The sequence below is a fragment of the Paramormyrops kingsleyae genome, chromosome 9 (genome assembly GCF_048594095.1).
Source record: "Paramormyrops kingsleyae isolate MSU_618 chromosome 9, PKINGS_0.4, whole genome shotgun sequence".
NCBI classification, from domain to species: Eukaryota; Metazoa; Chordata; class Actinopteri; order Osteoglossiformes; family Mormyridae; genus Paramormyrops; species Paramormyrops kingsleyae.
Window position 1 is genome coordinate 36957602 of NC_132805.1, and position 14201 is coordinate 36971802.

General features: G+C 53.3%; 1 protein-coding gene across 3 annotated transcripts in view; it reads left to right on the forward strand.

Moving 5' to 3' along the window:
- Nucleotides 1-14201, forward strand: part of galnt1 (UDP-N-acetyl-alpha-D-galactosamine:polypeptide N-acetylgalactosaminyltransferase 1) — an 87447-nt gene that overhangs the window by 69474 nt on the left and 3772 nt on the right. For all 3 annotated transcript variants that reach the window (XM_023825683.2, XM_072716940.1, XM_072716939.1), the window contains 5 exons: nt 3076-3193; nt 4103-4283; nt 9040-9179; nt 10546-10644; nt 11690-11824. In XM_023825683.2, the coding sequence (XP_023681451.1) occupies nt 3076-3193; nt 4103-4283; nt 9040-9179; nt 10546-10644; nt 11690-11824 (673 nt within the window). The remainder of the gene's footprint in view (nt 1-3075; nt 3194-4102; nt 4284-9039; nt 9180-10545; nt 10645-11689; nt 11825-14201) is intronic.

Genomic DNA, 14201 nt, shown 5'->3' on the forward strand with positions numbered 1-14201 from the left:
TGATAGCATGGGGGAGGGAGAGAGAGGCAGAGTGATAGCATGGGGGAGGGAGAGAGAGGCAGAGTGATGGCATGGGGGAAGGAGAGAGAGGCAGAGTGATGGCATGGGGGAGGGAGAGAGAGGCAGAGTGATAGCATGGGGGAGGGAGAGAGAGGCAGAGTGATAGCATGGGGGAAGGAGAGAGAGGCAGAGTGATAGCATGGGGGAGGGAGAGAGAGGCAGATTGATAGCATGGGGGAGGGAGAGAGAGGCAGAGTGATAGCATGGGGGAGGGAGAGAGAGGCAGAGTGATAGCATGGGGGAGGGAGAGAGTGCTCGTGCTCGTGCCTAATACTCCATCTAATACTCCATCCTGCATGTTCCGCTCTAACCTGCCCCTCCTCAGTGTATAGAGCTCTGCCCCCCGCACCCCCGCATTCCCCACCTCCCTGGCGTGTACGGCATTGTAATAAGCCCCCCCCCCCCACCTCGCCCCCAACTGCACTCATAATTGTCATCTGTAATCCTCCTTAAAGGGGGTTTAAAAGTAAACGCAGTGGCTTGTCCTCCCACTGTATTATCTATGTCCTGTTTTTATTTTAACAGAGACGAGAGAGAGAAAGAAGGTTGGGGGGAGAATGAAAAATGAAGGGAATAGACTGAGCAGCTGTGTGAGCTTGGGGGGTCTAGCCAGGGAAACCTTGGGGATGGGGGGGCTGTGCAGGACAGGTGAAGATGGGGGGGGTCTGATGTACCCGAGCTGGGCTGCCATGGGGGTGGAAATCCCCTCACATTACACCCGGTCTTCTGTATTCTGATGATTCTGACCATGATTAAATAATGACACTGACTGACGACAGGAAGGAGAGCAGGAGCAGGGAACCCGGTTTTATTAACTTACTGTTGTGTTGTTTGCCGGTCCTGCAGACTCCGATCCAAAGAGCCGAAGTCTGGGCAGGCCTGTTTGTACCGTGGGAACAGGCGGCCACCCAATGTTCTGGTGCCCTACCTTCAGATAGCCTTCATGGGGGGCCACGTGGTCCGGGCTGAACTCTCTGGGTTTGCCCTCAGCCTGGGAGCTGTTGTGATTAATTAATGGAATCGTTAGGCTGCCTGAAAGCCTGGACTGGAATAGGGATCCTGATATTCCTCAGCATGGCCGTCCGTAAGCTGGTCACTCCACACATAGGAGCAGGAAGCGTCACTGGCTCATATCAACATACAAACTACACAGCGCTTAGGGGGTGTCGGTGTCTGTGAGTTACTGTGAGTTACTGTGAGCCCTCTGACCTGAGGAAGACTGTGGGCAGCCACAGCGGTCAGTCCGTCAGTGATGTTCCTAAACAGCTGCTCCTTTGTCTTGTTTGGGTCCGGGGCCTCTGCAGGCCTCTGCGCGACCCTCCTTCCTGGCGGTGCGTTGGGTAGCCCTGCTGTAAACATCCACACTTCCTCTCATTCGTCATTTCAAAGCCCCGCCCCCTCAGGGATGTTCCTGTTTGTCACAGCCACAGGTTGTGTGAGAGAGGGAGCTCGGGAAGAGGGTTTGGGGAGGAATCGACTGGGGAAACTGGATAGGTGCAGGAACTCTGATGGAAGGTGGTGCAGTGCAGGTGCACTGCTGTCCAGTGGCAGGTGCACTGCTGTCCAGTGGCAGGAAGCCCAGCGAGCAAAAGCCATCGCCCTGCTCAGGGTGGGGTGACATGACCTCTCCACATGGGGAGCACCAAGCTAGGCACTTGAATGGGGGGTCCTGGGGTGGGCCGACCCCCTCAGGCCGGACGTGTATAATCACAGCGTGTCCCGGAGCCCCACGGCACTGCGCCCTGCTCAGATATGCCGTTTGTTTTTCTGTTTCTACGCTGATGGATGTTGGCAGCCGAGAGAGAGAGAGATGCTGTTCTGAATATGGATGGTCTGCCGGCACTAATGAAGGCTGCTGTCAGCCCAGCCGGACTGGGGACATGGGCAGTGTGCCGCTGGGGGGCCACGGGGACCTGTGCTGACTCTCACAACCCCCCCCCCCCCACACACACACACACACACACACACACACCCTCCCAGCACACATCTCGGCAGACAAGCACCTCCCAGACTGTACCTCTATTGATCTTCCAGGAGGCCCATTATGGCCTTTTCTCGTCCTCCGGTTACTCTGGAAATGGCCTCTGCGGTTGGGCAGGCCTTTTGGATAGGGAGTGTTGCCATTGGCTACTCCTTCCCCCTGCGGCCTCTCATCTTCTGCTGATTGGCCATTGACCCACTGTCCCTGCAAATCACACAGACACGTTTACAGGCAGGGTTTCTTACTTTATACTTTTAAGTTCCCCCAGTGTCCTGCCCTCATGAATCATTTACATGCTGATTCCTGCATGCCACCGCCCCTAATTCTCTCACGCTCATTCTGCGCGGATACAGCTCAGGTCGGAAAACCCTTGAACGTCTGTGTTTCTGCAGACCTTAGAGTCTGACAGTGATGCAAGTCATTAAGTTTCAACACCCCTTAAGAGAGGAGGGAGATTAAAGAAGACATGAGGAGATCAGTGATATCCAACACAAAAGTGTGTGTGTCTGTGTGTGTGTGTGTCTGTGTGTGTGTGTGTGTGTGTGTGTGTGTGTGTGTGTGTGTTCCTTCATCTCTCTGTGCCACATAGAGCTGATATGTTAACTGCACTGAGAACACAAACAGATTAGACAAAACCATGACCAATCCCTGTGCTCTGTGGATGCTGATGTCAGAATCGTAAATGTTGTGCTGAGATAAGGACACTGATTCTGTAACCTCACGTCTGAGGAGAGGAGAGTCACGGTCTGTTAGCCACAGAGGACCCCCATTCTGAGTCCTCTTCTCTTTGGGCACCATCTCAACAGTTGATTGAGACCCAAACGGTGACTCTACGCAGTTCAAGCTTGAGTTGTTGATGGCTGATAGCAGACCCAGCAGATACATTCGCTAATAAATCAGGGTGTCCCTGGATGTCCGACTGCAGAGGGGGGAGCGGCCGTGCTGTGCTCCTCGCCCCCCCCTGGTGTTTCAGGCCAGACATCCAACTAGAGAAGCTGCAGTTTGACTGTGGACTCGGTCTTGTCCCCCGGCAGGACGCCCACTATGGCTGGGGGTCTCTTCTCCATCGACAGAGACTACTTCCAGGAGATCGGCACCTACGATGCTGGCATGGACATCTGGGGAGGGGAGAATCTCGAAATCTCCTTCAGGGTACGTGATGTTTTTTTCCTCTCTGGTTAGGGCCAAAGTGGGAGCTCCTTAGATTAGAGGACATCGTCCAGATGTATTTCTGAGGGTGATGTTTGGTCCACGGAGGTTGTCAGCCATCTCTGTCCAGCTCGTCAGGTCTGTCGCTGTTTTTTCATGCTTCCATTGGCCACTGTCCTCAACCTGCCCCTGGAGGGCGGAGATCAAAATATCCCTGCAGTCTCTGTGACAAAACTGCCAGTGTCACGTCCGTCCGGCGGACAGGCCCTGTGTCAGCGAGGCTAATGAATAAACAACGTCTTCTCCGCCTGTCTGAGGGTGCAGCTCTGGAGTGCCCTGGGACGGTGCTGAGGTTCCTCAGGTGGAAGCCTCAGGAGGCTTCTGTAGGCCTCCTAATGACATGCCCCAGTGCTCTATGGAGACACGGCGGGTGGGGGCACAGGGTGGGGGCACAGGCTGCTACCCGCTTCACAGCTGCTTGTGATGCAGCCTCTAGCTCAAGGGAGGCTTTTCTGTTTCATTTTATAGGGATGAAAGACCAGGTTCTGTGTGACTTAAAAATGTACTTGTGCTTATTTATTTATTTTTTGTAGGAACTGCCCGACTAATTTCTTTTTCTTTTTCCTACTCAAAATATAGTCATTAGCTTGTTAGACAGGCAGTACGATATCAGTCAAACGTCTGGACACATCAGCTTTTAATGTGTTGGTCTGTTATTGCTGTTATTCACCTTATAGCAAGAGCCCTTGAGGCAATGAAGTAACATATGTCAGACACTGCAACAGCCAAGAGAAGAATCTCAGCACTTTCTCAAACTGTAGATGCTTTGGAGTAGCTCTCCGTTGCTCCGGTGATAGCATTGCTGCCTCTTGCCTCAGATGCGCTTTTCCCTTTTGCCCCTCGTTGGTGCAGATCTGGCAGTGTGGCGGGACCCTCGAGATCGTCACGTGCTCCCACGTGGGTCACGTGTTCCGCAAGGCCACCCCCTACACCTTCCCTGGGGGCACGGGCCAAATCATCAACAAGAATAACCGTCGGCTGGCCGAGGTGTGGATGGACGACTTCAAGAACTTCTTCTACATCATCTCGCCTGGTAGGAGTTTGGGTGGAGCCGCAGGGGCACCATAACTGCACCTTCAGAGACCCGCAGCCTTGCTTTTACGCTCCTGTACAGCTGCACTGTGTCATATTTAATATCTTTCAACTTACCGTCTCTTCTAGTGTCTGTGCCACAGAATTTTCTAGGTTTGTTGGCCTTCAGAAACGGTAGTTAGAGCTCATTAATGCAGTACCTATCCAAATCTATCAGAGGGATTTTATAAAGTATTCAGGCACCATATGGTAGCAGCTAGTGAATTTCTGCCTCCCCCATCTTCTGGGATATTGTGGTGGGGGATGGGGGAGGGTGGGGGGATGCTCATTCAGAACATGTATATTTTTAGTCACGTGATCCCGATAATGGTCACCCCATCTCTCTCATCCTGTCTGCTGCTAGCAGGACTCTTCGATTAAGGATTCCGGTAGCTTTGGCCTGTCGTGGGGGAGGGGGAGTATCGACTAGGTATACTATTCAGAGGATAATGGATATTAATATCCCTGCCAATAGTGCGTAGAGCTTTCGTGCAGCCCCGAGCTCATCGAGGGAGCCTCGGGTGCAGGACCCTGGGCAGGCCGGGCTCTCCTCGGGAACGCGATCCCACACGGTGTGCGTTGGGGCTGGAAGCCAGCCCGAGGAACATGCCTGAGGAAATTACAAAATGCTTAAAAACAGACGTACCCCGGTGCCCCCTCTGCAGCAGCAAACGGCTTCCAGACAGACGTCTGCAGACTGCTGGGCTCTGTGTCCTCGGCAGGTCAGGGGCTGGAGTCAGACCTGCTCCTGAATCACTAATGGTGCTGCTGGGCTTGTGACACCCTGCGGAGGCCTGATTAACTAATCAGCTGTGTTAATAACCGACCCTCCCTGACCCGACATCAACAATACATAGCATCCACCCCCCCACCCCCCCTCACTGCCGCCTTCATAGTGAAACGTTTTTAATACCCCAGCTTCTTGGTAAAGGCGTAACTGCGCGGTGGGGGGTGATGTCAGTGTGACAGAGTGATGTTGCCACGGTGACATTACCGAGCAGAGTGGAGCTCCTAGCGACAGAGCAGCGATGGTAATTTCATGCTACAGAGCCTCTATTAACCTTGCCTGATGCACCCGGGTGGGAGCGGCCGACAGCTCGGGGGATTATGGGAAGGATCCCGGCAGCACTCCTGCTGTTAGCCATGCCGTAGCTCCGCGCTTCGGCGCCCCCTCATGCCGGGACTGGTACCGGTACCCATGGTCACCTACACCACACTACGGTCCGGGCCGGTCTTGCCACGTTCGTTATGGATTCATAGGGAAGAAACCAGCCTGTGTTCTGCCAGCCTTCGGTTCCAGTGGACCAGCCTTCGGTTCCAGTGGACCAGCCTTCGGTTCCAATGGCCTTGGGGTTCCGTGCAGTTTCCGGTAATGCCTTCAGTGGGAGGTGGCGTGGAACATCGGGCGAGGTGACCGACTGGGAATAACGAGCACAGGCAGAGTGAGGAAGATTTGATTGCAAGCTGGCGGAAGCCAGCAGACCTTGGGGATGGGAGATGCGATAGACAGGCAGCCCCAGACCCCAGACCCCAGACCCTGGCTCGTGGGGGGGTTTCGTTTCCCGAGACTAATTATAAATCTTGTCTCGGCGTCTATTGAATGACTCCCAGTGCTTGATTTCCAGCGCTCTGGCTTGTCAGTCTGTAATTGAGTTTTTTTTTCTCGGACGGACATGCTTCAGACATGGTGTAGCTCTTGAGAGCCAAGGGAGGCATGCCAACCCTGGGAGGGGGGGGTGGCCATGGAGCCTGTCGGTGGTCCTCCTCTTGGCTGGACTCCATCTGAACTGAAAGGCATAATTCCTGTCAGCTCTCCCGGGTGGCGCCGAAAATGGATTTTGTCCATCGATGCGCCATGAGTCCCTCAGCTTCAATCTGATCCGTGAGACGGATCACCTGCCTAATATCTGCAGGTTAACTTGGCTGTTCTGCCCTCTGCTGGTCGGAGTGCGAGTCGCAGGCATTTGCTGGCAATTTAATTCAGGCTCACTGTAGCTGCTTCGGTGGAATGTGGCGTCCCTGGCAGTCTAAAGCACGAGGCAACATTGTACCGTGTATCTGCAGTTCGAATCCCAGCAATGGCGATCCAAGCAGAATTTTAACGACAATATAGAAAAGTAGCCGAATTAGAATCATCTGCTCAGTTGAGATGTAGTCGAAATGATGACAACGTCTGGAGCTTAGCCGATGCACTTACAACTGTGGACAGCAGGTGGCGTACTAGTTAAAGCGCTGAACTTGCAGGTTTGAGGGGTAGGTGAATGAGTGGCATGTGAACCTCTTTCAGCGCCTCCCCTGATGGGTTGGCATGTGCTGTGTGTTCCCAGAATGCTCTGGGACAGTAGTTCTGCTGTAGTTTGCCGCGCCGCTCAGTCCCCCTAAGGTTATGTAAGCTTGCCTGTCGTGTCGTCCCTCCCCCTCCCTCGCTCCTGATGCTAAATTAATTAGAGGTCAGTCAGTGGCCCATTAATGTTTGCTGCTGCTTGCAAACTGGGTCTCGCTAATCGAATTGAAACGGCACCCCCTCCTAGCTACACCTGGGTGATTTTTTTTCATAATTTCATCTGTTTATTTTTGCGTGTGTTTAATAATCTTTTATAATCCTTGCTAAATCCCTATTTGTTAATTTTACTGTGAATGATTATTGCTTTATTTTTGGTATTTTTATTGCGGGGGGAGGACGCCTCGGAGCCTGGGCTTCTCCTCGATTCTCCCCCAGTCTCCCCCAGTGGGTCTTGATGGTGTCCCAGAAGGCCGGGCAGTTATTGGCTGGTTTATACAGTGGCGTGTGTCACACTCTTTACCCTGAGAAAATGGCCGGGCCTTGCTCTCCACAAGCAGCCCCCGAGGGGCCAGCAGGGAAGTCGGGTGGCGTATAGCATGCGCCATGCAGGTCAGTGTCCTGGGTCGTAGGCAGGAATGCAGCCAAGGGGGGGGGGGGGTTCGGTTACCACATCGGTGCATCACAGGAAACATCCTGTGACATGATCTCTCTGTTCTCGACTTTCCAAAAGCTGCTTCCAGCTACCTTCAGTTCAGTCTCGATTAGACGCTGGGCTGGGGGGGAGGATGATATGAAGCGGACGGGTTTAATCAGGGGGGAGTTCAGGGTGGGTATCATCTGTTTGCCCCCCTGCCTTCTCCCCCACCCTAACAAAAACATTGTGGCATCACTATTTACTCCTGGTTATCGATCTGCCTTGGACCCAGGCCAAGTAGCCAGCGAGGGCCACGGTCTACCCCAGGCTCCTGGGATGCCCAGCCCCCCAGCGCCCCCTCCTGGGCTGCTCGCCAAGCGGAAATCAATCAGCCCTCGGGTCTGTCAGTGGCGGTTTTACTGCCAGGTCAGCCTCAGGGCAGACATCACGGGACGTTAACAGTTAAAGGTTGTACTTGTACTTTCGCATTTGTGGGTTTGACCGTCCATCAGGCAGATTGGATCTGTACAGGGATTAATATGCTGGAGGACGTCCGTGAGAAATGAGCACAGCACCACGGGGGCTTCAGCCGCCACGGGGGCAGTGGGGCATTAAAGCTTCAGCTGAGCGGTACGGATTTGCTCAGGCTGGGATTATCTGAACTCGCAGTTACTGGGCTCTTTCTGTATGGGTGAAAAATAAACCCATGTTTGCTTTGGGTCGTTGGTTCTGATCCTCACACAGTTGGCAGTATGATTACTTTGGTTTAAAAAAATATATATATATATATTTCACGGGGATGGTGGGAGTGGCAGGGGTCCGTGAAGATAAAATCGGGGGGGTTCGTTTTGATCCAGACTCTGCCAGGTCAGTACCCCTGATATGGTCAGTAGATTTGGCTTTACATGACTGACAGTTACACAGAATAATTTATTGGGCTGGTGAGGGGGAATGGTGTATTTTCAAATAAGGTTTTTGTCATTTTTTTCTCTTGGACGGGGGTGGGGGGGGGGTGAATTCCATGTGAATCCTCTGATAACTCGAGCCCTGGTTTTATATACCCGGATGTGAGCCCTGGTTTTATATACCCGGATGTGAGCCCTGGTTTTATATACCCGGATGTGAGCCCTGGTTATATATATATACCCGGATGTGAGCCCTGGTTTTATATACCCGGATGTGAGCCCTGGTTTTATATACCCGGATGTGAGCCCTGGTTATATATATATATACCCGGATGTGAGCCCTGGTTATATATACCCGGATGTGAGCCCTGGTTTTATATACCTGGATGTGAGCCCTGGTTATATATATATATACCCGGATGTGAGCCCTGGTTTTATATACCCGGATGTGAGCCCTGGTTTTATATACCCGGATGTGAGCCCTGGTTATATATATATATACCCGGATGTGAGCCCTGGTTTTATATACCCGGATGTGAGCCCTGGTTATATATATATACCCGGATGTGAGCCCTGGTTATATATATATACCCAGATGTGAGACCTGGTTATATATATATACCCGGATGTGAGCCCTGGTTATATATATATACCTGGATGTGAGCCCTGGTTTTATATACCCGGATGTGAGCCCTGGTTTTATATACCCGGATGTGAGCCCTGGTTTTATATACCCGGATGTGAGCCCTGGTTTTATATACCCGGATGTGGCAAACAAACGTTTATCAGGGACGACTCACACAGAGGAGGCTTTCATATGGGGGGGCTCTGCTTGTCAGTTGCTGGGTCCAGGCTGTCCCCACGCCCTGGCTGAGGCCTGTCTGCCATTTGACAGGTGTGACCAAGGTGGACTACGGTGACATCGCCACGCGCACGGCACTGCGGCAGAAGCTTCAGTGCAGGCCTTTCTCCTGGTACCTGGAGAACGTGTACCCCGACTCGCAGATCCCCCGACACTACTACTCGCTGGGAGAGGTGAGCCGCCCGTGGTCCGGGGTCATTTGTAGCGCGTGTTTAAGTGGTGTGATTGATATTTGTCCTGCTGGCCTGGTAACTGCAGATTGGACAGAATCCCAGCATAGAGGCTAAGGGTTTCTGCTCTACACGTCCATATTAGAACAGCTGCAGATGGCTGCTTATCTGATTTGGAGAGTCTAGGCGCTCACGCTCTCTCTCTCTCTTCAGTTATCTCCCCCAGGTCTCTCTCTCGCTTCAGGTATCTCCCCCAGGTCTCTCTCTCGCTTCAGGTATCTCCCCCAGGTCTCTCTCTCTCTTCAGGTATCTCCCCCAGGTCTCTCTCTCTCTTCAGGTATCTCCCCCAGGTCTCTCTCTCTCTTCAGGTATCTCCTCCAGGTCTCTCTCTTTCTGTCTCTCTCAATTTCTCACTCACTCTCTCACTCTCTTTCAGTATCTCCCCAGGTCTCTTTTTCTCTCTCTCTCCTCTCTACCTCCCTCTCTCCAGGTATCTTCAGGTATCTCAGGTCTAAATAGATAAAAAAAAAAAGATATAAAACAACAGCTTAAATCAGAGGAAAAGCATCCAGCAAGCTGCCAGGTCATGGTACAGCCGCCCTGTAATTAACTGCTGATTTCCTGGTGGGCTGCAGCTCCCAGAGACGGAGGATGTCCCATCAGCCCCAGCACATTAACATGCACGGGACCGTTTTCTCTCCATCGCCAGTTTGAGTCACACAGAACAGTGAAAGCTTTCGGAAATCTGTTTAAAATTTTAATAGATTTTTCCTGAGCGGGGAGGCTGGCGGTCTGTAAGGTGTGTAAATGAGTGCAGCTCATTAGCTGGTCTCGATCTCACTCCCCAACACGCGGTAATTACAGTGCAGCTGTTCCCAAACGAGGGCCACGCAGAGAGCGCGCTCCACATGGCGCGTACAGCTCACCCGGGGTGCCGGCCCCCCCGCCCCGCCCCGCCGCGCTCACACTGAAGCAGCTGCATGATGCTCTTTTTAATGGCGGGATCCGTTAGATGGATCCGCTCCCAGGCTCACTGGAGAATCAGCTTTGATTTGTGTGCGGCTGTTAAGGGCCGGGATCCTGACCACTTCCTCTCCTCACAGCCCAACCGGTATTTATCACGGGAAGCCACACATCTGCATGGTTAGTCCTATTAAACTACGAGGTGGGGGCACATTGCCTAATGGGACGGGCACTGGCTGGCCTCCTGTGAGCAGACTGGGGAGCAGGTTATTACTGGGCATCTGCCCCAGCGGTTGTCAGGGGGGTTAATGGTGACACCTTGGCATGGACACTATCTCACATAAGGCAGGCCACGCCCCCCCCTCTGACCTCACAGTCTCAAATAGTGTCCCTGCCTCACCCTCAGATCCGCAATGTGGAGACCAACCAGTGCCTGGACAACATGGCAAGGAAGGAAAACGAGAAAGTCGGCATCTTCAACTGCCACGGAATGGGCGGCAATCAGGTGAGCCTCCACTTCCAGCCACGTCTGAGCGTGACATGGGGGTGTTATGGTGTCGCTGGGGGTAGTATGGTGTGCCTTGGGGGTGTTATGGTGTCGCTGGGGGTAGTAGGGTGTGCCGTGGGGGTGTTATGGTGTCGCTGGGGGTAGTAGGGTGTGCCGTGGGGGTGTTATGGTGTCGCTGGGGGTAGTAGGGTGTGCCGTGGGGGTGTTATGGTGTCGCTGGGGGTAGTAGGGTGTGCCGTGGGGGTGTTATGGTGTCGCTGGGGGTAGTAGGGTGTGCCGTGGGGGTGTTATGGTGTCGCTGGGGGTAGTAGGGTGTGCCGTGGGGGTGTTATGGTGTCGCTGGGGGTAGTAGGGTGTGCCGTGGGGGTGTTATGGTGTCGCTGGGGGTAGTAGGGTGTGCCGTGGGAGTGCCTGCAGGGGGGGACTTTAATCTAATCTATCTGCATGCTTTTTAGTTTATTGGGGTTCTTCCCATGGGTGGATGGACTGAAACGGCATTAAAGTGATACTGTAACATGTGACCGTGGGGGGGAGGAGTAACAAGGTAGAGGAAGCTTTCAACCTAAAATCAGTTACTGGGGTAAATGAGAGTCCCCATCTGTACACACCTGACCACGTTACGTTGCATGGAGCTGCGTGCCGTGATTTCCTGTGTGGACAATCTGGTTCTGCCCCCTTCACCACTGGGAAGAGCCAGAGGAAGCTGGCCATTGGATGTGTCAGTCATTAGTCACGCCCTCATTGTGGGGCCAGGCTGTCATTGGCTGGGTTATTGATTTTATGAATTGTTCCTCATTGGCCCGGCATGTGATTATTTGGATGGAAGGCCACATTTCCTGTGTGGACAATCTGGTTCTGCCCCCTTCACCACTGGGAAGAGCCAGAGGAAGCTGGCCATTGGATGTGTCAGTCATTAGTCACGCCCTCATTGTGGGGCCAGGCTGTCATTGGCTGGGTTATTGATTTTATGAATTGTTCCTCATTGGCCCGGCGTGTGATTATTTGGATGGAAGGCCAACTTCTCCCCCCGCCCCCCCCACAGGTATTCTCCTACACAGCCAATAAGGAGATCCGCACGGACGACCTGTGCCTGGACGTGTCCAAGCTGAGCGGCCCGGTCATGATGCTGAAATGCCATCACCTGAAGGGTAACCAGCTGTGGGACTATGACCCCGTGGTGAGTGCCATTACCCATAATGCCTTGTGCTGGGGGCAATTTTGCCTTCAGAACAGTGACCAGTGTGATTCAGGGAAAACACAGCATGAGACCTAAATACCCTGAATGCACAGTATTGTAATAACTGTAGTATAAGTGCCACATGGGCAGGGCACTGCAGCGAGTTATGTGAAGGTTAGGGCGTGTGTCTTACTGCTATTCAGAGTCTTGCTGCAAAGGGGGCTGGCTTCTGGGGGCAAGCTTCCAGGGATGAGCGTCTGGGGGCTGGCTTCCGGGGATGAGCTTCCGGGGATGAGCTTCCGGGGATGAGCTTCCGGGGATGAGCTTCCGGGGATGAGCGTCTGGGGATGAGCTTCCGGCGATGAGCGTCTGGGGGCGAGCTTCTGGGGATGAGCGTCCGGGGATGAGCCCGAGTTTCACTCTGGCCGTTCTGATTCCGACCCTTGCGCAGACCGTGCTGAGCAGGCATATGCTCCACTTCAGCTGGAGCAGGAGACCATCACATGCATGTTTATATACAGTGTAGAGCAGAAACCCTCCTGCAGAAGCTCCTGTGTTCTCATGCCTCCTATTAGGGGAATGAACGCAGTAGCAGGATCTACTGTGAAACCATCCAGTCTAGAGACCCAGGCGGATCCAATACTTAGACAGAACTGCCAGAGCATCTGGGAGGAGGCACCATCGAACATCTGTCACTGTGATTTCCAGCAGCAGAACAGACCTCCAGCCAATTAGCTGGTTTGTTTCCAGATAAAAGCCTGTTGATTGGTTCATTCAGAGATTGAGGGTCACTGATATTATGACGAAATGAGAAGGGGCAGTATTGTTACTGTAAGAGACACCTATTGGTCTCAGAAAGGCTCCTTCCAGGTATATTTTCCTCCTCGTCCATGAGGAGCCAGAGCGCAGGGCTCTCAAAGTCCAGTCCTGGTCAGCTAATAACCAGTAGGTTTTCTCAGGAAATACCAGGAGCAGGTGTGGCTCATCAGAAGTCGGGTAGGATGGAAAACCTACTGGACAGTAACCTTTCAGGACTGGAATTGGAGACCTCTGCTCTAGCATGTTTTTACCCGGGGGGGTCCTGCTGTCTTTAGTCAACAGTCTGAGAGCAGAAATTGGGCCTGTCATTCTCTGGGTTGAGTATCCCTCCTCTGCGTTACATGACATAGAGAGGTGCTTGTGTAGTGCCTTACCCAGAATGCTCCACACCCTGAATTTGCATAGAAGAGCTGAGCACTCATTCCGTACATTTTTACTCATTTAAATATCCAAACCAGGAAGTAGTTAACCTGAGATGGACTATCCCGACTGGCCCCCTGGGGGCCTGAACTGGCAGCTTTTTTTAGTCCCTAAAACCAGTTCTGTCTTCTACCACCGTATCATTGCGGATGAACTCTCGAACTCTCACTGCGGTCATGGGAATGGCACGATATAAGGAGAAACAGACTGTGCTTCAAAAACAGGAGAATGCCCTGCTGCTAAACGTGGGCCGGCAGGAGACCTGGGACCGAGCCTCCAAGCCCGACAGAAGCCGTCACAGCTCTCAGGACGGGCTTCCGGTAACCTCTCAGGGCATTTCATTCCGTGAATTGAACAGGACGCTATTTCCCATGGGGGCTGACTCTGCTGTGTAATCAGTTCTCTGTGTCTGCTCACCAACCTCCCCCCCACCAGCATGGACCTGACTGGGACCGCCTTCAGAACTCTCTCGCCATTGTCCCGGGCGCAAATGCTGTCCTGGAACCAAGAGCAGGGATTAGGTATTCTGGAACTGGAATTTGGAATTCTCTTCTATCGTTTCGGAAGTGAGCTGAAAGCCTCCGCCCAACGCCAGCTGTGGAGGTGGGGGTTTGGGGGTGTGGGGGGGGGCCATGTCAGCCATTAGTGTCCAATCATAACACCTGCACTCATCCGGCGGAGAATGTGGTTAAAAGCCTTTGCTAGGCTGTAATGGTGTTAAAAATCACACCCTGGATGATAAAGAAAGGGCACCGTGTTTCCTCTCGGCAAGCTCTCGACACGCGCGGCGTGCAGCAGCCATGCCTCCCCGCCAGCGCCTCCGGTGGTCATCTGAGAAGTGGCGCCGGCCCAGTCAGGCATGGCTGCTGCACGCCGCGCGTGTCGAGAGCTTGCCGAGAGGCTCTTAATGCCCTGCGGAATCGGCGTCTCCCTGGAAACTGCCAGCGGACCACATAGGCACGGCAGCGCTTTCGCTCGCTCGCTCTCGCTCATCCGCTAGTGGCAGCTGTGCGAACTGCAGCCTCAGTCTTGGTGCATTGACAGGGAAGCCCCTCATGAGCTCATTCAGTCATAAGCAGCTGAGTAGAGCCTCTCTCTGTCATCCCTTTGACCACACCCCCCTCCCCTCTGCCACAGG